General features: G+C 41.6%; 1 protein-coding gene across 1 annotated transcript in view; it reads right to left on the bottom strand.

Moving 5' to 3' along the window:
- Positions 1–21,886, bottom strand: part of DNAJC16 (DnaJ heat shock protein family (Hsp40) member C16) — a 1,387,609-nt gene that overhangs the window by 1,180,930 nt on the left and 184,793 nt on the right. The window contains exon 3 of the mRNA XM_044061770.1: positions 14,676–14,858. Coding sequence (XP_043917705.1) covers positions 14,676–14,848 — 173 coding nt within the window. The 5' untranslated portion in view covers positions 14,849–14,858. The remainder of the gene's footprint in view (positions 1–14,675; positions 14,859–21,886) is intronic.

Consider the following 21,886-nt stretch of genomic DNA (forward strand, 5'->3'; position numbering starts at 1 on the left):
ATGGTTCAAGTACGAACAAAGTTTGGTCTCACAAAGGGTTTCCCAGTGGGAGTGGTGTGCATCAGGATTCAGCTCTGAGCCCACTGCTACTCATAGAGGTGGATTACAGGTTGGAGGGGACAGATGAACAAAGTTGCTGTATGTACACAATGCGGCATTACAGGCAGACTGAGCAAGAACTTCAGCAAAGGACTGGTGAATGGAATGAAAAACTGAAGACACACTGCATGAACCGGAGTACTGAAAAGATGGTGATGACAGCAGCAAACTGGAGAAATCAGAAGAAGTTGAGAACTGAGACAGAGTGGAAGACAGTGGAACAGGTTAACAGCTTCAAGTATCTGGGAGGGTTGGCTGTGAAGAAGGGAAGTCTGAATGAAGAGGTCAAAGCTAGAATCAGAGGGGCTCCAACCAACTGGCATAGAGTGTCAGGTGTAGTATATGACAGAGGAATGCCAAAAATGCTGGCAAGTAAGGTGTATAAAACAGTGGTGCAACCAATAATACTGTATGGTACAGAAACCTGGGCAGTAAAGGCAGAGCAGAAGAGGAAGCTAGAGGTGATGGAAATGAAGTGCCTGAGATGGGTGGTAGGATGCACACTGTGGGACAGATGAAGAAATGGGGACATAAGAGCAGAAGCCCAAGTAGGTCCAATTGCAGAAAAGATCAAAGAAAACAGGTTACAGTGGTTCGGACACATATGCAAAAAAGTAGAAGACAACATGGTGAAGATTTGGAGAAGACAGGAATAAGGGAAGAGGAAACAAGGGCATCCAGCAAAGAGGTAGTTGGATTGCTTGAGAGAAGATCTGTGACCGTCAGACATGAGTGTCGAAGTGTGGCACTGAATTGAGAGAGTTGCAGACAGTTAACATGACACCCTGACCCCATGTAGAAAATGGGGAATAAAGGGGTTTGATGATGACGATGATGAGATGTCAGCTACACCAACATAAAACACATGCAAACATTTACCCACAACACTCTCTAGGCATTCTAAATCCTTCTAAGGAAATGGTATCAATGAAAAAAAATTTAAACAAATTCAAGTTTTCAGCAGGGGAACATCCCCATCCTTTCCAAATTGCTAATCAGTATACAAAACTCTGAAACATCTGCATCTTGCTGGAAAAATACTTGAGTATATGAGTATATATAAGTTTGTGAAAAAAATACATTTTTCCAGAATGAAGCCATTGGTCAAAGAATCAATCTTCAGACAGACAGATTCAGCAAACTTTCCAATTCTCTATTGTTTTACATCTTACCTTATGCAGTCTAGTCATTAGTACTGCTGCCTTTCATTTCCAGCGCTTGAGAGTTACAATTCCTGTTTTCTGAATGCTTGCCAATTAGACTCAGCATGTTCTCTTGAATCAGACTAGGTTCATCTCATTTCTGAAGACGCACTGCTTAGCCTGTCTGGCTACTTTTAAAAAATGTTTCTAAGTTTCTCTTATAGAACTTTCCCTTTCTTGAATTCAAACTATTGCTCAGCGCGACTAATTAGAGTAAAAAAAGTAAATCAGTTTTAGATTCCAAATAATTGATTACACAATTGGCTGCATATCTTGCCTACAGTTTATAAGAATGGCCTAGAATTCAATCGGCTTTACGGCAATTATTCTTTTCCTCACACCCTTGCTTCATACTTCTGACTGAAATTGAAGTTTCTAACTGAGAATTTCACAACTGCTACCAAACTCAGGACTGCCTACCAAAACACTGCATACTAAATCAATCCTCTTACATACTGAAACCTACATCAAATAGTCTTGCATACATATAGACAGGGGCACCTTCTTCAACTCTCCCTTCTTCAATGTCAGCTCCTATACAGCGGCAATGAAAGTATTCCTAACAAATGCAATGGAATGGGAAAAATCCCCAAGAGAAAAACTAATGTTATCACTCAGTCATAGCTGAACTTTGCTCTTGAACTTTGAGTAGTCCTTCTAACAAAAATTCAAGGTTTCTCAATAGAAATAAAAAATATGCTGGGTAGCTGAGCTAACAAAAGGACTCCGCCACTATAGTACAAAACATACTTCAAAGATTCCTTCTTTCTTTGTTCATTCTATTTTAAAATAGACTCAAAAAATACTCTTTGGCAGAGAGCATCCTGCTAATTACCCAGGGTAGAAGAGAGCCATGACTCAAGTACATTTTGTATCAAACAGCAAAAATCATCCCTTTAGGGAAAACATGCAACTATTAACAACAGCTATACATACTACCAGAGTGACGCATGGTTAGTGTTTTTGCCTCACAGCAATAGGTTCCCTGGTTCGATTCTTGGCTCAGGTGTCTCCTGTGCAGAGTTTGCATGTCCTCCCTGTGTTCACTTGGGTTTCTTCCGGGTGCTTCAGTCTTCTCCCACATTCCAAAGACATGCAGTAAGTGGACTGGACATTCTAAACTGGCCACAGGTGTGTGTGTGTGGTGTGAAAGAACTACAGAGGTAGGGCTAGCCACCCAGCAGTATAAATCTTGGCTCTATACGACTGTTATTGTAAAGTGACACCCTGAACCCATGAGCAAAAATTGGAAAAGGGGGTTGTGAATGAATAGATGGATACACAGTACCTCACTATAATCCTCTTAGGATGGCATCACAAGTGAACAGATTCTCTAGCAACCAATTTCCTGGAAGGCATCAAGGAAGTATATTCCTGAATACAGTAGAATCAAAAGAGGAGCATGATCTGGATTGTACATCTACTTTATACGAAGATTCTAAGTATGAATAGTTGACCATGTTACAGCAGCACAGATTTCATAAACTGGCAGTTTATTTTGAAAAACTGTGGAAGTTGCCACTGACCTTGCTGAATGAGCCACTGGTTTCTTAGATAATGGTAAACCCAGTTTGTCATGAACTAATAGAATGCAGTATGACAGCCATCTAGAGAAGGTGCCTTGGACATACTACACCCATACCTCTCAACCATACCGAATTCCTCGGTATTTATGCAAAACCACTAACTATATATCCACTAGAAACATAAAAAAATTCTCTCCTGAGGTCCTCAACACTTTACTCTAACTGTGACTGGACCCCCCTAAAAACCCTCCCACTTGACCAGGCTGTAGCATATTTCAACAAAACATTTCTACAACACCTAGACACAGTCGCTCCATTACGCAAAATCAAGGTTAGAACCTCTACAAACCCCTGGCTCAGTAAAGAAACCAAACAAATCCTCAAGTCCAGAGACACTGTCTGGCTTTACTATCAAAAAAACCAAAAAAACACAAATCCTAACTAAGTACCAAGAACTGCGCAACCGTGCAAAAAAATGCATTAGGCTGGACAAAAAATCCTACTACACAACATTACAAACTAAATACCAACACAACCCGCAAAAATTTTGGAAAAATGTAAACCAGCTACTAAAATCCACCCAAAAGGCTACCCCCAAACCAACCACCCCTGACACTAAAGTTCCCATCGAAACACAATTCAACTCCCACTTTGTGAACTCAAATCTATCCTTAGTATCACAGGACAGTTGCTTCCTCGCTATCCCCCCAACATAAATAACACTAATACAAGCTTTACCCTCAAAACAGTTTCCACCACTTCAATCAAAAGCATGCCCTCCTAACTAAAAACCTCATCAACAGCAGCCGACCTACTCCCCAGCTATTTCTTGAAACTCACAGCAGATGCTATTGCGATCCCAGTCTCCACTCTCATAAACAGATCAATTGTTGAAAACTATGTGCCCAAACTCTGGAAAATATCCTATGTTACAACCATACATAAAGGTGGGACCTCCACTGAACTTAACTACAGACCCATTACTTTACTCTCCCCCCTGGCCAAAATCCTAGAAAAATGCATCCATACCCAGATGCTAAACTATCTCCTAGACAGCAACATCCTGTCACCTACTCAGCATGGTGTCAGACCTGCCCATAGTACCACTACAGCCCACCCCTGCTTTACAGACACAGTAAACCATCTCATAAATGAATGCCTACAAGTGTCAACTCTTTTTTTGGATATGTCCAAAGCATTTGACACAGTCTCGCACCAAATCCTGCTAAACAAACTAAACCAATATCATCTATCAAATTCTACTCTTACCTGGTTCCAAAGCTACTTAACTGGCAGGTACCAAGCTGTGAAATGGGAAAATTCTCTCTCTCCTCAGCTGCCCATAACTATAGGAGTCCCACAGGGTTCTATCTTAGGACCACTACTATTCACAGTCTTCACAAATGACCTCCATACCTCCACATAGCATGCATCTATAATTCAGTATGCAGATGACACTACCTTAATCTGTGCTGCACAAAACATTCCCATCCACCTGCAAACAACTCAACTAGCATTCGCTGATGTTGAAAACTACCTTACCAAAGCCCAACTTCTCCTCAGTTTCAAAGAAAACTCAGCTTATGATTATAACCAGTTCTAACAAAAACACTAACAGTCAATTCACTATCTACTCCACTAATGCTACTCTAATTGCTCCAGTGGCACAGGCTAGGCTATTGGGAATAACCATAGACTCCCACCTAAAATTTGATAGTCATCTCAACTTAACTATTAAAAAAGTACATGCCAAACTGGGGTCGCTCTACCGTATCAAACCATTTCTTACCAACAACACAAGATCAGCCATTGCTCGCTCCCAACGTCTATCCACCCTACTCTATGCATTTCCCATTATGACTAATCTCAACAAAACTGAACTAAGCAAAATGGAAGCCTGCTATAACAGAAGTGCCCGCTTTGCTGCAAATTGCTCATATAGAACTCATGACTCTACTGCTTTGAGACAGCTCCACTGGCTTGAACTGCCCAACCTCCTAACCTACAATCAGCTCTGTCATGCTATCTATTACCTCCCCAATAAGTGCCCTATCCTCAAAAACCTAGTACAACATCACTCAGCCAAAAGGCCTCTTAGATCATCAAGCAAACTACTACTAGAAGTCACCAACAGCTACAATAGCTTTGGAGTTGCACTATATAGTAGTTCAGTGGCTAAAAAATGCAACTCTGTCCCTACAAGCATTCAAAACCCATCATCCAAAGCCTCCTTTAAAGACCTCATCAGGCAACATCTCAAGGAAAGTTGGCAGTGCCATGACTGCTCCCCAGGCTAGTGAAAGCGGATAACACATACATACAAAATCTAGAGCACTTGATAATAGTTTCCAATCTTACTCACAAACACTGGCTAATCTACAATGTATGTACTGTACCTGTGTACTATGTATGTACTGTACCTGTGTACTATGTATGTATTCTACCTATGTTCCAAATTTCAGCTGCACACCACAAATCTATTAATTACCTTTATTTTTAAAATTAATATTTTCTTGTTTGTTCTCTACACTAACTGTTTATGTGCCGCATACCACTGTAAAAACATGTCTCCTGTAATTTGTGTGTATACTGATCATGTCTAAATAACTAAATGTGTCTGTAATTTTTCTTTGTGGAGTTTTCTCCCCGGGCCTATGCTGAAAAAGGGCCTTTTCAGCTCAGTCAGACACCCCCGGTTAACAAATGTAAAATAAAAATGAATAAAATAAATAAATTTACCCTTTCTGGAGTTGAAATAATAGCATGCCACAAATTCCCAAGTAGCCCCTTTAACCCCAATTTTGTTTCGTTTTTTTTTTCATTTTTTATGTACATACTGATGTCATCGTGCATTGCCAGCCCATCCTGCATCATCATCAACATGCATCAGTAGCAGCTAGACACGTACTGCCCCAATTTAGCCTTCGAAAAGGAAATAAATAACTGATAAGATTTCTTGAAAGTCTTTGTTCTATGGGGATCTTAGAATCTTAGTTGTCTATGGACTTCCAACAAATGAAGCATATATTCTCCCTTATTAGAAAATCTTGGAAAGAAAACAAGCAGATTAATGGGACTGGTTTAAAGGCAAATTCTGATGCCACTTTTGGAAGAAAGGAAAGACTGGTACAAAGGGAAACCCTGTTCTTGTGATAAATAAGATAGCGTGGCCTGCAAGATAATTTCTGGAGTTAAGACACTTGCCTGGCAGACATTATGATGACAAGAAAAATGGACTTCCAAGTCACAAACTTCAACTCAGTTTTTGCTGCTAGTTCAAATACACCCCAAGTCAAAGCTCGAATAACTGTCAAGTCCCAAGGAGGTGTTGATACAAAGTCTAAGTAAGACTGTACCTTTGAGAAAAACATTGCAGGGTCTAAGAGAAGCCAAGGATGAATGGTCTTTATCAATTCGATAATTGGAAATTGCAGCCAACTCTACCTTAATTGTGGAGCAAATTACTCCATTACGAAAAATGGAAGCCACAAAATCTAGGACAGTTGAAATGGGAGCTGAAAAGGGATCCGGGTGTCTTTGATTGGCTCAAATAGGATATCTTTTCTATTTGCTCTTGTATATTTTCCTAGCAGAGTCTTTTTAACAGGATGTAAGGATGATCAAAATCTTGGAAAGAAAGCCTGGACTGCCTAGCCATCATAGGAATTGGAGACAACATGTGGTTAGCTTGAGGGCTCGAATGTCCATTTGAGCCAGACCAGACAGGTGAGATAGAAGATCTGGAGAGGGATCCAGAATCCAAGTCGGGTATACTAGGTGAGGCCAAAGAAAGAGAAACCATATTTGTCAAGAACAGAATGGAACAATTAGGATCACCATGATCTTCTGCCAAGATGCTTTCTGTAGATATTTTGATATGATGAGAGTCAGAGGATAAGCAAAAAGGACACAGGCAGGAAATGGCCAATCGTTAAGCATACAGTCTCTCAGTGACTCCCCCTCTGGGAGGATTAGGGAAAAACACCTGCTGCGTTTGAAATTGCAGACAGAAGGAAGAGGTCACAGCATGGTTGGCCCACTGATGAAAAATCTGTTCCAATACTGATGGACTGAGAGACCACTCGTGAGACACTAAAATAAATCTGCTTGGTCTGTCCACTAAGATGTGGGACATCCCTGGAATATGCATACCAAAAGAGATCACCCACTGCCACATGCTCATTGTCTCCTGATATAGAGGATAACTGTGGGTTCCCCACTGCTTGTTGTTGTACCGGACTACTGACATGTCTGTATAGCAATCATCCTTAGAGGAAGGACATCCTGAAATGCCTGCAATGCTAGGAGGACTGCCCTCATCGCTAGCATAGTGATATGAAGATCAGCTTCTAAGGGGAACCACATGCCTTGGACCACCTGTCCCAAGTAGTACCCCCCCACCCCAGCTGGGAAACATGTGTGGTCACTGTGGCCTTTGGTAAACGCAGGACAAAGGGACAGCCCTGAGAAGCATATGGTGGATGGATCCACCAAGAGACACATTCTTTGCAGATTTTTGTGATCTGGATGAGAAAGATCATGGGATGTCAATTCATAGACCACTGGACTGCCAGTGTCCATTGTAAATTCCTCAATAAAATCTCCCTAGAAGCACAAGGGCTATCAAGGCCTCCAGAGAACTGAGAAGTTGAAGAACCACTCTTGCCAGTGGTAACTGAAGAAATAGATGCATTGCATGGTGCTATAACCTAGACAGTCTGAACTAAGGCAGTCTTGCAATCTGAGAAACAGCATCTAGGTGAGCACCTATGAACTCCTGGGTTTGAGTGGGAGAGAGAGATAAGATTTTTTGCTGTTGACCATAATGCCCTGATGAAGACATAGGTAGAAAAGGTAGTCCCTGGCATGCGTCACAGTAGATGCCTGCTGAAAGCAGTGGGGAGACTATTATTGAGGTAAGGAAACACCAGGAATATCTCAGCAATCTTAAGTGAGCTGCCACCACTGACATACACCTGGTGAACACCTGGGGGGCTGTGGTGAGACTAAAGGTTAGAGCTCTGAACTGAAAATCACTGGCTCCCAACCAAAAGCAAAGGTAACTCCTGAACAGTCTGTCTATTTTGATGTGATAGTAAGCATCCCGAAGATCTATAGAGCACAACTAATCATCCTTTCATAAAATTAGACTGGACTGAACCGTGACCATTCAGAACTTCGGGTGTTGAAAAATTGGTTTAAATAATTTGGGCTCAAGACTGGCCAGATGTCCCCAGTTTTCTTTGGCACCGAAAAGAATCATGAATAAGTTCCAAATCCTTGTTGGTCTGGTGGGACCTCTTAGATGACTCTTCGATAACAGCTTTTGAATCTCTTGTGCTGCACTTTTTCTCTGATGGGGCATTATGCTTGGTATCTTTTTTGACATATTGGGTGGATAATGGGAAAATGGAATGTAATAACTTCTAGTAATAACTGTCTGCACCAAGGTGATGGACGTCCATGCTTCTGGATGCAAGCTGCCCTGACTGACCTCCAGAGTGCAGCAGTGGGGCAACCCTTCAGAAGCACCTATAAGGTTTCTCAGAAAAGGGAACTCTAAAACATTGGTTCTGAGCGGCCTCTGCCATGTGGGCAACATTTGCCATTTGAGTTCCCCTTATGCCATGGGGGATCTATCCACATAAGAATCTTGGGAAAAACCTTACAATTTTTGGAATTACATCTTTCTACCCCCTTTGTGATTCCATGAGAAGGCCAATTGAGGGCTAGAAAACCATATCCCTGTGGCAGACGGGATTTTCCCAGTATTTTTGCTCCTGGAAAGACTGTCCTTATCTTTAGCACCAAATAAGGTTGATCCATCAATGGGTGTATTGATTAATGATGTCTTGAACAGCCCCGCAAAGTCACAAAGGTGCATCCAAGCATGTCTTCTTATGACTATGCCTAAACCAGCTGCTCTGGAAACACCTTCAGTGGCATGTGAAATCAGCTGCATGGAAGCATTTGACAGAGCTTGGAGGGTGGCCAGTTGCAAAGACAAGTCTTTCTCCTCCTCTGACATGGACCCGACAGAGATTTGGCAAGTTCCTTTGCCAGATCCCTCTGAAATCTTGTCATGTGTGCCAAATTATCCAGCAACCACAGGGCTTTCAAAACCTGTCCAAAAGCCCTAAACTCCCTGTTAGAGGGATGGACAGAAGTACTTTCCTCAGCTAGTTCTCTCCACTGCATCAAAGGTAGAGGTCAGTGGAGAGCCCAAACCCACCCTAGAAGGTGTCAAAGGTACCTGACCAGAGCAGCCTAGGAAATCACCATAACCATGCCTCGAAACAAAGGTTGGTGCTCAGCTAACACTGAAGCTCTGAGCAGAAGGGAAGGCCATGACAATATCTGAGTTGAACACCTACCCCCAGAGCCAGTGCCAAAGCTACGACTTCAAGATCCCTCTGGCTCCAAAATTGTTGGTGCTGTCTGGATTAGACAGTGTCGGAGTCGATGAGGCCAAGCCTTTGGATCAAACAAAGAAAACTCAGAAATCTTGGGTCCAACATCTCCAAAGCAGGGTGGCAGAGGAGAGTAGGAGTAATCAATGTTGTTTGGGATGAAGCCAAGCTCACGGGTCCAATGGGAGATGGAGACGGGATAACTCCCAACTGAATTTGGGTCCGAAGAAACTTTCTCATCATTCTATCCACATCACCCAAGAAAGGCTCCTAGAAGACTTAAAGGATGATGAAGTGGAGGGAGGTCGGGCTCTGCATGGTACGTCTTGAATAAAGGGGCAGTGCAACCATGATGGTATTGGCTCCGGTGTATAACTTCTGTGGACTAGAGCCTTTGAGAGTTTCAAGTGGATAATGTCAAATCTGAGAAAGAGGCTGGATCCAAAGTTTTAGTAACTTTCACAGGAGGAGCCGAACCTGAAGCAGAATGAGGACAGCAGTCAGGGAAGCACTTCCTCAACTCCTTAAGATTCTCTCTAACTTTCTACTGACTTTCCTTTGGATTTCTCCGACAGCTTCTTTGCAAAGAAGGAAACTCTGGATACCGAAGAGGAAGATGGCAGTAAGCCCTATGAATAAACCAAGCACAAATTTCGAACTTCGTCCAACTGTACACCTCTGAGACAATGGACACATTCCAAGTGGACATTCAAGTTAGGGTTCGTAAGCTCACAAGAAATGCATTTCTTAAATATAGTCTATTTATCTGACATAACTCCCAAAAGAAAACATAAATGACACAAGGAAAGACATTTCAATACCAACAATGTTAAGACAAAGAATTCCCCAAAACAAGAAAATAGAATACCAGCAATGGTACTGTAGTTTCCTAAAAAACTCAGTCAAGAGGGAAGGACTAGAAGAGAAGTGAGAGGCCAACAAACAAAACCAGCATAAGAGAATAATAATGCTTAATGCAAAGGACTAATCTAAATAAAGAAATGTTTAAGTTATTTTCTAAATACTAGGGGAGGTAGATGGAATCTGCAGAAAAACAAAGACTGGCAATACAATTGGAAACAATTACCTGCACCAAATAGCCTGAGCTATGAAAAACCATGTCTGTCAACTGGAAGCAGCACATGACATCTGAGTTAATAATGGGTTTGGAAGGGATTATGGGTAAGGGGAGGAGCTTGAACTACAGATCCAAAATCTGACAAGTGGCCAAAGTCAGGTCTGAGGTTAGATCCTAAACCAAATGGTTGAGGAACAGATGAAAAGAAAACATCAGATCACTCTTTAAACCAGGCATGGGCAAACTACGGCCCGGGGGCCACATGCAGCCCGTTAAACGTTTTGATTCGGCCCGCCAAACTTTAAAAAATTTAATACATTTTAATAATTTTTTTTTAAATTTTCGCTCTGTCGGGGCTGACGTCAACACGTGCGCGATGACATCAGCACCGTCAGGCTACCAGCCAGTCGGAATTGAGCTCAAGGAGCTCGCATCATCATTTCCGGCTGGCTGGCGGTTAAGTTAACAGTCAGCGGGAATGCAACATGTGGAACAGAAGAGGCTGACTCAGTGAGCCCTGAAACGGAGCCGGGCCCAGGATTAATGGCAGTAGCAGCAACATGAGGATGGATTGAACAGAAGACGCCGAGCACTACTCAGGGTAAGAGAGAGTGTGTGTGTGTGTGTGTGTGTGTGTGTGTGTGTGTGTGTGTGTGTGTGTGTGTGTGTGTGTGAATGATCGGAGAGAGAAAGTGAGTGAATGCAGGTTTGAAAGGTGAAGTGTGCGTGTGTGTGTGTGTGTGTGTGTGTGGTTTGAAAGGTGAAGTGTGTGTGTGTGTGTGTGTGAGCGATGGAGAGAGAAAGTGAGTGAATGCAGGTTTGAAAGGTGAAGTGTGTGTGTGTGTGTGTGTGTGTGTGCGATCGGAGAGAAAGTGAGTGAATGCAGGTTTGAAAGGTGAAGTGTGTGTGTGTGTGTGTGTGTGTGTGTGTGTGTGTGTGTGTGTGTGTGCGATCGGAGAGAGAAAGTGAGTGAATGCAGGTTTGAAAGGTGAAGTGTGTGTGTGTGTGTGTGTGTGTGTGTGTGTGTGTGTGTGTGTGTATAAACGATTGGAGAGAGAAAGTGAGTGAATGCAGGTTTGAAAGGTGAAGTGTGTGTGTGTGTGTGTGTGTGTGTGTGTGAGCGATCGGAGAGAGAAAGTGAGTGAATGCAGGTTTGAATTGTGAAGAGTGTGTGTGTGTGTGTGAACGATTGGAGAGAGAAAGTGAGTGAATGCAGGTTTGAAAGGTGAAGTGTGTGTGTGTGTGTGTGTGTGTGTGTGTGTGTGTGTGTGTGTGTGTGTGTGTGTGTGTGTGTGTGTGTGTGTGTGTGTGTGTGTGTGTGTGTGAGCGATCGGAGAAAGTGAATGAATGCAGGTTAAAATGTTATCAGGGTCTGCCTTAGGCTGGGATGACTGATTTACTTCTTGCTGGACTTGTGCTTGTTTAACTCAATAAGAGCTGTGATCTTGCTATGGATAGCAAGTTGACTGCTTTATCTATTGCAACTCAAGCTGATCATTTTGTAGATATTCATGTTTTGTTCTGAAATCCTTTCTTCTGCCTCTTGTAATGTCCATGTTGCACTCATTGTTGCCTACAGCCATTAATTAGCATTGGAAATATTCTTACTACTTTTTTATAGATTTACAATCAGAAGGTTACTCTGACAAGCTTATGATCTACTGGTCTTCAAGAAGCAGGATTGCCATAATCTTACGTTAGTATTTTCTACTTCCCAAACAAATGCATCAAGGTTATTTTTTGAAGGAAGTTAATTATTAAGTTCGTCGTATAGTAAAGAGGAAGTTTATTTCAGAATCTTGAAAGGCATTGTATACTAATATACTATATATTTTTATATTACTGATATTTATTTGCAGTATTAGCCTCCCTGCTTATTTCATTTATTATTTATTATTTATTATACAAGGAATATAATTTACTAAAGTCAGGAAGGTGCAAGAAAGAACACATATATCTTTCTTGTTGTGTGCAAGGGGATAATGATTTGAAAACAGCACAAAGGTAATCTTTATCCACCATTGGCCAGATGCATTTTCTTTGGATGTGGTGTAGATTTCAATGCTATTTTAATGAATGCAGAGAAGTTTTAATGCCAACTCTATTTTCATTGTGAGACAGTTTTGCTTTGTTTAACAGAGATCTATTGGTGTTTGTGCATTGTGCAATAAAGTGTAAAAATAAAATCCAAGTCATTGTAGAAGTAAAGCATGCAAATTTTATGTTAAACAGCGTACATTGTAATGCTTTTCTTCATTTTCATTGGAAATTAAAGCACATGTTTTCTCCATATCCCAAGATGTGTATTTTTCCCCCAATGAGGTGATGTTTTCAAAGCATGCCATCTATCTGCTCCTGTTCCGGCCCCTTTGTCAAATGTTAGAACTCAATGTGGCCCACGAATCAAAAAGTTTGCTCACCCCTGCTTTAAACCCTATCATAAACACTTCCGCCTGACTTTTCTGTTAGAATGTTTATTACAGAAAAAAAGATTTATACCTTGACATAATGGTTTCCAATCATTTTTCTTTAACAAGGTTTCACAAATATCATCATCATCTGTATATGAATAACATTTTCCAATATGAGGACTATTACTAATGCTCCTAGCATTAACCAGTGAAGATAAATCAAATGTTGCTGTCTATAAACTGTCAAAATTCTGGCATGACAAAAATCCTGTCTTGTGTTAGTCATTATTATTATTAGTATTACAATATTAATATCTGGTGCAAAAATTCTCCTCCCTTGTTTTGACAAGTAGACCTCATCCTGTCTAAATACATTTGTGCCCAAAATTAAGTTTAAATGTTCTATAGATTTCTACTTTTTAAAATGAGCCTTTTTTTTCACATATTTAACCCAAAATAATATTCAGGCTGACCTGATTCTCCTTTCTATAAGTGATTTGTGAAAATATGTTCAGACACCTGTATAAGCTATGTTAACTAAGAGGACTAAGTTCCCCTCTAGGTTAAGGATGAGATCATTTGAGCCAACAAGAATAAAACGTTGTGCCATGCTTCCTTACGTTAAGATGTTCTAAAACCCAACTCGCAGACTTTTCTTTTGCTCCTAGGAAGCACAGCACAAATAGATGTTAATTATTATTTCTGCAAATAAAAGCTCCTAGAATAACAATCTCCAATTGCTAGTCTATCATTTCTTACCAGATCTGAAGCATCTCCCACTTAAAATTCAGTGCCTGCTCTTTGAATGGTTTCAAAAAATGATTTTCATCACTATTCTTTATGGCACTACCATCTTTATTAGTTCAGGCATCACAAACATTAAAAGTCGAAAATGCCACACAGGGTCCAAAAAATATACATGGGATGGCAACTGGAAGTCATCCCAACTCTCACCACTAAACAGTGAAGTATGCACAGGAGTTGAGGAGGTGAAGGGAGTGAATCTCAAAGACACTGAACCATGAATTGAGGACTCAAGGACCTACTCCTTGCTTGCAATGGGGCTCCTTCTTACTCCAGCAATCCAGTGTGAAGCTCACTCTCAAGTCAGAGTCCTAGTAAGGTTCTACTTAATCTGAAGTTTAACCAGTCCAGAGATGACACATGGGACAATGATAGTGACTCCACATATGAAGTACAGCAGGCAACCTTAGCTATGGCTGAGTTTGAAGAGGAAGCATACCCAGAAATGGGGCATAGGTTCACAGTCATTCTATTTCTACTGCCAGTCTAGAAGGAAGCACCCCCCCCCCATTAAACAAGTGAAAGCAATGAATGCCTCAAGTTTCCCTCCTCACGTCAGCAAGTTGTGGGGCTAAAATCTTGGCATTTAAGATGGTTGCTAATATCATTCACTGCTCTCAGGCAAAGAAGGCAGTTAACATATTGGTCCAGAGTTGTAATCTAAAAGAGATTTTCATCTGGCTAGGGCAAGCCTTCTTAGACATTCAGAAATGACAGCGATTAATAGGAGAGCCCAAATGTGTAGCTAATTAGAAAGACCTGGGATCCTCGGAGTGTTTGCATCATTTCACACTCTTGTATGGATGCTCGGCATTGGTCAAAACACAAAGTGTGCACCCCCATGGAAAGGGAGCTTCTCAGTATAAAAGAGATTCACAGTAGCATAAAAACATGTACTATGGTGCTCCATGGACTACAATACATTCCCTTGAAGTAAGAGCTGTCCATTTTCAATAATGGTCTACAGGATAAAACACAAAATGGTTCAAATACAAGAATAAACATGTATTCACTGAACATAAGAATTCATCTTTTCAAAACATACTATAAACCCAATACTAATACCTAAATTTGCATACAGCAATTTGCTAAGAAATTCAGTTTTGCAGGGAAAAAAAGGCAGTTGTTATAGACTTCAGACTCACCATTCTCGTGCTAGCTGTTTATAGGCCCGCTTGATTTCCGACTGACTAGCAGTCCTGCTGACTCCTAATACGTGATAAGGGTCAAACTGAGATGCAGGAAGCAAGTAGCTGTTAAGGAGTACAACCAGTAGCACCAACAGCAAATGATGAACTCCAACCCTCCCTGAAGTCATACCTCTGCACCTAGAACAATAAAACAAGTAGCTTTCAAAAATAAACACTGTAGCAGTAGGCAGGTATGTAAAAGGTGACTGACAGTTCTATACAGCAAAACAGATTTTGGGTACAGACATTCAGTACAAATTACGCGCACCCATAGGAAATATGTGTTCCCTTCATAACACAAGCTCAAGTGGATTAAATGCATGGCTATTCACATTTGACATTTTCAGCAGTAATTTCTGTCATTCCACCCAACATGAAATGCAAAAGGTTACATTTAATTGCACTCACCTAAAAATTTTTCCCTTATGTTCCTAATTGTAGAGCACAAACCCAGCATTGTACTGCATTGTGCGAGTTTCTCTTTTTTTTGGGAAGTGTGTGGACATTTGGTATTTGTGTCATAGGCATCCTTCACACACACCAATACTGAGCTGAATTTTTTGACCTTGCCAAGTAATCTTGTCTTACTGGATTAGCACCACATAGCACACCATCATATAGAAGCACCATTCTCTCTTTTTTTTTTTTTTTGTTCTTCCTCATCAATATAAATATTTAAAAGGAGCCAATGTACCATATCATCACATCAACTTCAGCTACATCTATCCAACCACAACTACAGTCACTGATGTGGTATATGACACTACTGGAATGTCAGTTAAAGTCTCCATCACGATTCCATTTGCCACTATAATTCCCTACCTGAGGAGGGTCATCCTCTAGGCACCCATTCAGTCATTCTGCTGAACATGATCCTGTACATGGATCATCAGCAACACTGACAGAAATCTAGCCATTGCACTGCCAGGTCTGATCCAGAAAAGAAAAGTGCATCAATGAAGATTTTGGAAAATCAATGAAAAATTCTCTCAACAGCACTTTCTTTTGTCATAAGATTTAAAAAGCTCTTTTGCGCTTGTTCTGTTTGGTTGTATATGCCAGTTACAAAGTTTTGATAAAGCAGCACACTATAGCAGCTTACTAATTTTCATTTCTCCAACTGGATGCATGCAATGGCAATTTCTCCCCATCTTTTTTAACAATACATTGGTTTACTAGTTAATAAACTATGTAGCAACATTATTCCGATACAGAATGCAAAACAAAAGAATGGGAAAATGAATCCTGGATCCAGAAGCAAACAGGGAATACAGTCTAGAATATAAGTCAGCAAAGACTGGAAAACAACTGGATATTAAAGTAGATTCCCCAACCTGCTGACTCTTCCATTCCCTGTTCTTTGATAAAGCCTAAAAAAATCATCCTTGCAACTTTAAAAAATAACCCACTCAACTGTTTTCCCTGTTCTGCTTCCTAGCGTTCTATACTGTTTTTGTTTCACTTTGCAAACCAACTTGAAAAAACTGTAGCTGGCTCTGAAATTATGATGTCACATCTGCCATCTGCTATTGCTCTAGCTATCGGGATGTTTCCTCCCCCAAAGTGATGTAATCCCCGCCTGATTTGCATGCTGTATAGAAGAGCCAGTGTTCCTCCCACATTCTGATGTCAGACCTGCCTTACCCAGCCCTCTCAACCTAATAAAATCCATGTGGTGTGTGGAACTCCTTTTCATTGTACGTGTATCCTGTCGACTGCATTTGTTTGAGGGACTACTGAAAAGTTTGGATTGCCTGCATCTTCGTCTGCATTTTTTGCTTCATTGGTAAGATAAGTCTTCCTAGTGAATTAAAAATGTAATTCTACACACAGCCCCTGTTTGAATGCACTTCTAGCCCTATTTTGTGCTGCCTGATATAGTTTTTGCTTCTGTTTGAGGGTGCCACATGGTTCACTAGTGTATGCTGCTGCCGACTATCTAGATTAGCCTTCTGTTGTATTTGCTTGCTGCTGATATATAATTATATGTATTTTGTATATTATCATTGTATTATGGTTTTACATTTTATTTGATACTGCTGGTTCTCGGTTAATTATCTAGTCGTCGTGTTCCCGTGTGTGAATGCTGCCTTCTGTTTTAGTCAGGTCCCATGCTGCATGCTGAATTTGGTTTGGTGAGTATTACCTGCATTTATCTTCGTTACTGATACTCAGAATAAGCAGTCTCTCTTTTTTTTTTATGCAAGTGTTGGTTTATAGTGATAGCTCGTATATTTATCACTACTGCTGCTTGTTTGTTTTTTCTAAATTTAGCATGTTATTAATGCTCATTTCGGAGTCTGTGTGTGCCGTGCTCGTTTATATATATTTTTTTTTTCTGCTGCACATTAGTGCTTCATGCAGCCGTTTTAAAGGTTAGAGCGAGTTGGACTGCAATTGCGACGTTCTTTCGTCGGCAAGTATCATGTTTACATGCCCTTGTTTTGCTGTGTATGCTGTGGGCCATGTTTGTGTGTGCCGATATCCTCTACATTTTTGAAAAGCCCCCTCACCCTGAAGAAAGTTTCTCTTTCATGGTATATTCTGAACCAAGTTAGGTACTGCTGTAGATATTTTAGCTCTGTGAGCTGTTCTTGGTATTGTAACACATAACACTTCTATTTAAAAAAATCCGATGAAGTGTAATGTTGATGTAGGTCTGAAACTTTTCTAACTGAAATCTCCGAGGTCCGGAAGGGGATGTTCATCGTGTTTCACTGTCGCAGTCATTACTCTTGGGTTATCCTGCTGGCAGGCTACCCGCAGTCGGCCTGAATTCCAAAGTCTTGGTCCGGCGTCAGTTGCTGTCGCCTCTTCCCTGACGTCAGTGCGCCAGGGGTATAAAAGATGCAGCAGATGCCATTTTCTCCAGTCTTTCCTGCCATGCGGTTCCAGAAGCAGAAGCAGTTCGCAAGTGCCGGTCGGCCGACTCCTGAGATTTTTGTGTTCGAATTTCAGATCCGAAGTCTTCATTTAAAGCTAAGTACCCCGTTCGGGAAACTTTTTTCTTGCTCCAGACCGATGTCAGAAAAAGTTAATAATTGTATTTCTTGTGGGAAGCAAATACCTCATAAGGACTTTCATTCTTATTGTATTCCTTGCCTAGGCCCCGATCACGACGTTGCTAATTGCAGGTTTTGTGCTAGATTTAACCAACGCACTATTAAGCATCGGTACGATTTTGCATTTCATTACTTTGGCCGAAGATTTAATTACACAATGTCGTCGGATAGCCATCCGACTACCGCAATTCACAAGAAACGCAAGGAAAAGGACAAGCATCCGAGGTCCAAAACACTAACTCAGAGCCGCAGGCCACTTCCGACTCTCACGTGGAGTAGACTAGGACACTGGAAACTCAAGGTATTGGACACTTGGAAAATATTCCCTCAGATGGTTCCGGAGTCGCTGAGCAGGCATCGGCTTCTGAGGGTGTTTTCAGGCCTACACAGTTATATGTAAAACAGACTACAGCTTCAAAGGCAAAGACTAAAGCACCACTAAAGACAAAGAAACGAGTGCAGCAAGCCCATGGACAGGCCTCCATGCCTAAAAAACAGATGCTCAAAATGGTCGAAGACCTAATTACTTTGATCAGGGATTCCCATCCCCCTCCTGATAAGAGGCCTAGGCAAGAGACAGAATATGAATCTTCAGATCAGGTTCCCATTTCCTCAGACTCCTCTTCTGAACAGGAATACTCTCTTCCTCCCTATGAGGATTCTGCTGCTGAAGAATCTATCCCTTCAGCCTCTCCTCCTGAGGATTATTCTTTTGGGGAAACCCTGCATACCATGGGGGAGCACTTCCACTGGGAGAGCCAAGACTACTCAGAATCTAAGAAAAGGCTCAGAGACTTTCCTTTACTACCTCAGCACAGGCCTCTTGCTATTCCCCCCTGTTTTAGACATTGTAGATGATGTATTTTCAGAGTCCGGCCTGTCTCCTGACTCTTTACCCCCTGCACCTGTTAAGCCAGATAGATACTACAGGGTTCCAGATTCACATAAATTTCTTTATAAAAACCCTGCTGCTGACCCAGAAACTATTTATCAGGGTCCCAAAGGGGTCAAGGCTTCCACTGCAAAAAATCCCATCCCCTCTGATAGGGATTCAAGGGCACTGGACAGATGGGGGGGAAAGGTTTACACTTCTGCTACCTTGGCTGAGAGGGCTTTAAATTGTCAATTTCATATGCTTAAATATCAGTAATAATTAATGTCACTGCTTAAACAGAAAATATTAAATTCTGAATGTGCAGAAAACAAGGAAATGCAGGATTTATTGCATGCAACAGAACAAGTGGGAAGGCATACTTTGCAATGTGGTTTTGATTCTCTGGAGGCCTCTTGCAGGGCCGCTGTTATGGGTTCTGTCATTAGGAGGCATGCTTGGTTAAAGGAAAATAATCTGCCTGATCATGTTAAAGCAAAATTATTAGATGCCCCATTACAGCATGATACTTTGGTGTTAAAGCAGCGGAGGTGTTGAAGAAAATGGAGGACAAAGCAAAATCTATGCAGACAGTTAAGGATTTCTTACAGGTGCAGCCACCCAGATTTAGCAGGAAATGGCCCACAAAGAATTGGTCCTTTCCAGTGTCAGGCCACAAAGAGGCAGATACAGATGCCCCAGAGGCAGATCCCAGCCCCAAGGCTCATACAGGCCTAAACAATGGGGTGTTTCTACCTTCAAAAGCGGAGAAGACAAATCACAGCCATACAGGAAAAAGTCCCAATGACTTTCCACTGCCAGCACCAAGCACTTATCTTTTGGCAGCCCCCTTAGGGGAAAAACTAGCACTTTTTTCACAAAATTGGCACATGATCACTCAGGACAAATGGGTCTTGAATATAGTGTCTCAGGGCTACAGGTTCCACTTTCACACCCTGCAAAGGGCAAAAGGTATGCCAGACCTGCCACACAATCAATGGGCAGAGGCACAAAAGCAAGTTTCATCCCTCATGGACATGAGAGCCATTCAGCGAGTACCACAGCAAGAGCAGGGCCAAGGATTTTACTCGAGACTTTTCATAGTACCCAGAAAGGACAGAAAGGACAAAGCCTGGAGACCAATACTGGACCTGTCTATTCTAAACACATTTCTGGACATTCCAAAATTCAAAACGTTGACTCTGCAGCAGCTTCTGCCCATGCTGGGCAAGAAGGCTTGGCTTGTAACTTTGGACCTAAAAGAGGCATACCTGCATGTCCCAATCAGACAATCTTGCAGAAGATACCTCAGATTCATAGCTGGCTCAATGCACTTCCAATTCTCTGCACTGCCCTTGGGCGTATCTACTACGCCCAGGGTGTTCACAAAATGCCTGGCACCACTAATTGCATTTTGCAGACAAAGAGGAATTCAAATATATCCTTACTTGGACGACTGCCTTATTCAAGCAGAGAACAAGGACATTCTAATAGAGCATCTGGCATTTGTAAAAAGATTACTAATTTGCCTAGGGTACACAGTAAACGAAAACAAATCAGGCCTTGAATGGGATTTAGGCTCCTTTCCCTCACAATTTTTGGTGAGTTTAAAAAAGTAAACCAATTTAAACTATCTCCCTAAAAAAGCAATGGGTTACCAAAGCCTAAAAACCCTATGTTTTAAGGGGTTTCCAAATATCCTTCATGGCTTTCAAAAGGGGAAAAAGGGAATTTCTAATTCCGGGTTTGGAGGAATTTTGCCAAGGACAGTCACCCATCACCCAGAGTAAGATTTATTAAAACCCTCCCGGGGGTTTAATTTCAGAGAAAAGGAAACACCCCCAAAAAGGGCCCCCAGGACTTTTTTTTCTGAAGAATTCTCTTCGGTTTTTTGGCTGCATTTGTATAATATCCCTCCTTTGGGGAAGAAGTTTTGAACCTTACCAAAAATTTGGAATTTTGATCAATTTTTCCCCTTTTTTTTGGGGTAGCCGGGCTTGGGGGGTTTCCCCCAGTTTCAAATAGCAAAAGAAGGCCTTTGATTGCTTTAGCCCCATCAAATTTTTTTGGAGATTTGGGGTCTTTTTTTCCCCAATGTAAAAGTTTTTAAAAAAGGTTGCCACCAACCCCCTAATTTGTTTTTTTCCCACAACGATGTCCACCAAAATTTTTTGAGTTGCCAGAAATTGGGGATTTTAAACATTTTGGGGGTTAAAACTTATATGTTTTCATCCCCCGGAGCCACACGGGGTTTAGAATTAAAGGTTGGGAATTTTTAAACTTTATTCAGGTGTGAAGGGGACCTCCAGCAGAAGTTTGGTTTGATTACAAGGGGAAGGGGGAAAATTTGGCCTAAGGTATGATGAATCAAGTACTCCTCTTATTCCTAGTTGCCACAAAAGTTTTGAATTCCGGGCCCCTTTGGGAAGGGTTGGGCTTGGAATTTTCCCATTTAATAAGAAAATTGAACACCATATAAAATTGTTTGTGAAAAATTTTCCCCTGGTTTCAAAGGGCCAGAGTCAATTGTGAGGGGGGCCTTTATTCTCTTTTTAGAGCAGTCTTGCCTATGGTTAATTGCACCTGGATGGTCTCCGATGCATGGTGCGTTGCCACCAGTCTTGAGGTGTGGGTGTCCTTGATGAATATGGATACCCCCCCTCCTTTCTTGGTATTGTCCTGATTTTGGGGCGGAGCATGATATGAGGTAAAACCTGATGGCGCCTGGGTGCTCTCAGGAGCCTTGAACCAGGTTTCTGTCACAGCACAGACATCGATGTTCTCCATACTGAGAAGGGCCTCAGTGCGTGCATTTTGAGATTTAGACTTCTGGCATTGAGCAGCATACCCTTAGTTTTTTCCTTTTTTGTGTTCTAGGGTGGTAGGTTTAGAATTTGAGCCTTGCTAAAAAGGCACTATGGGGTGGCAAGAGCCTTTGCCAATATCCGGAATCCAGGGTGACAGGTGCAAGTAGCCGTGCGAGAAGCAGCGTGGCTTGTCCAGCATATCATCCCAGGCAGACAGACACTGGATCCCCTTTGAATGACACCAGTGTTTAAGCCAATTGTTAAAGCTGATCATCTTATCTCTGTATTGTGGCATCATTCTTGGTGAAGGTAGGATACTGCTCAAGGTCAGGGTCATACCTGTCTGGGCTACATAATCAGAGAGCTCCTCAATGTCTCTTTTCATGTAGTCCAGAATGCGTCTCAGGTCGTTTACACCAGCGTGGA

This window comes from Protopterus annectens, chromosome 2.part0, assembly GCF_019279795.1.
Source record: "Protopterus annectens isolate FY-2018-M chromosome 2.part0, PAN1.0, whole genome shotgun sequence".
Classification (NCBI taxonomy): domain Eukaryota; kingdom Metazoa; phylum Chordata; order Ceratodontiformes; family Protopteridae; genus Protopterus; species Protopterus annectens.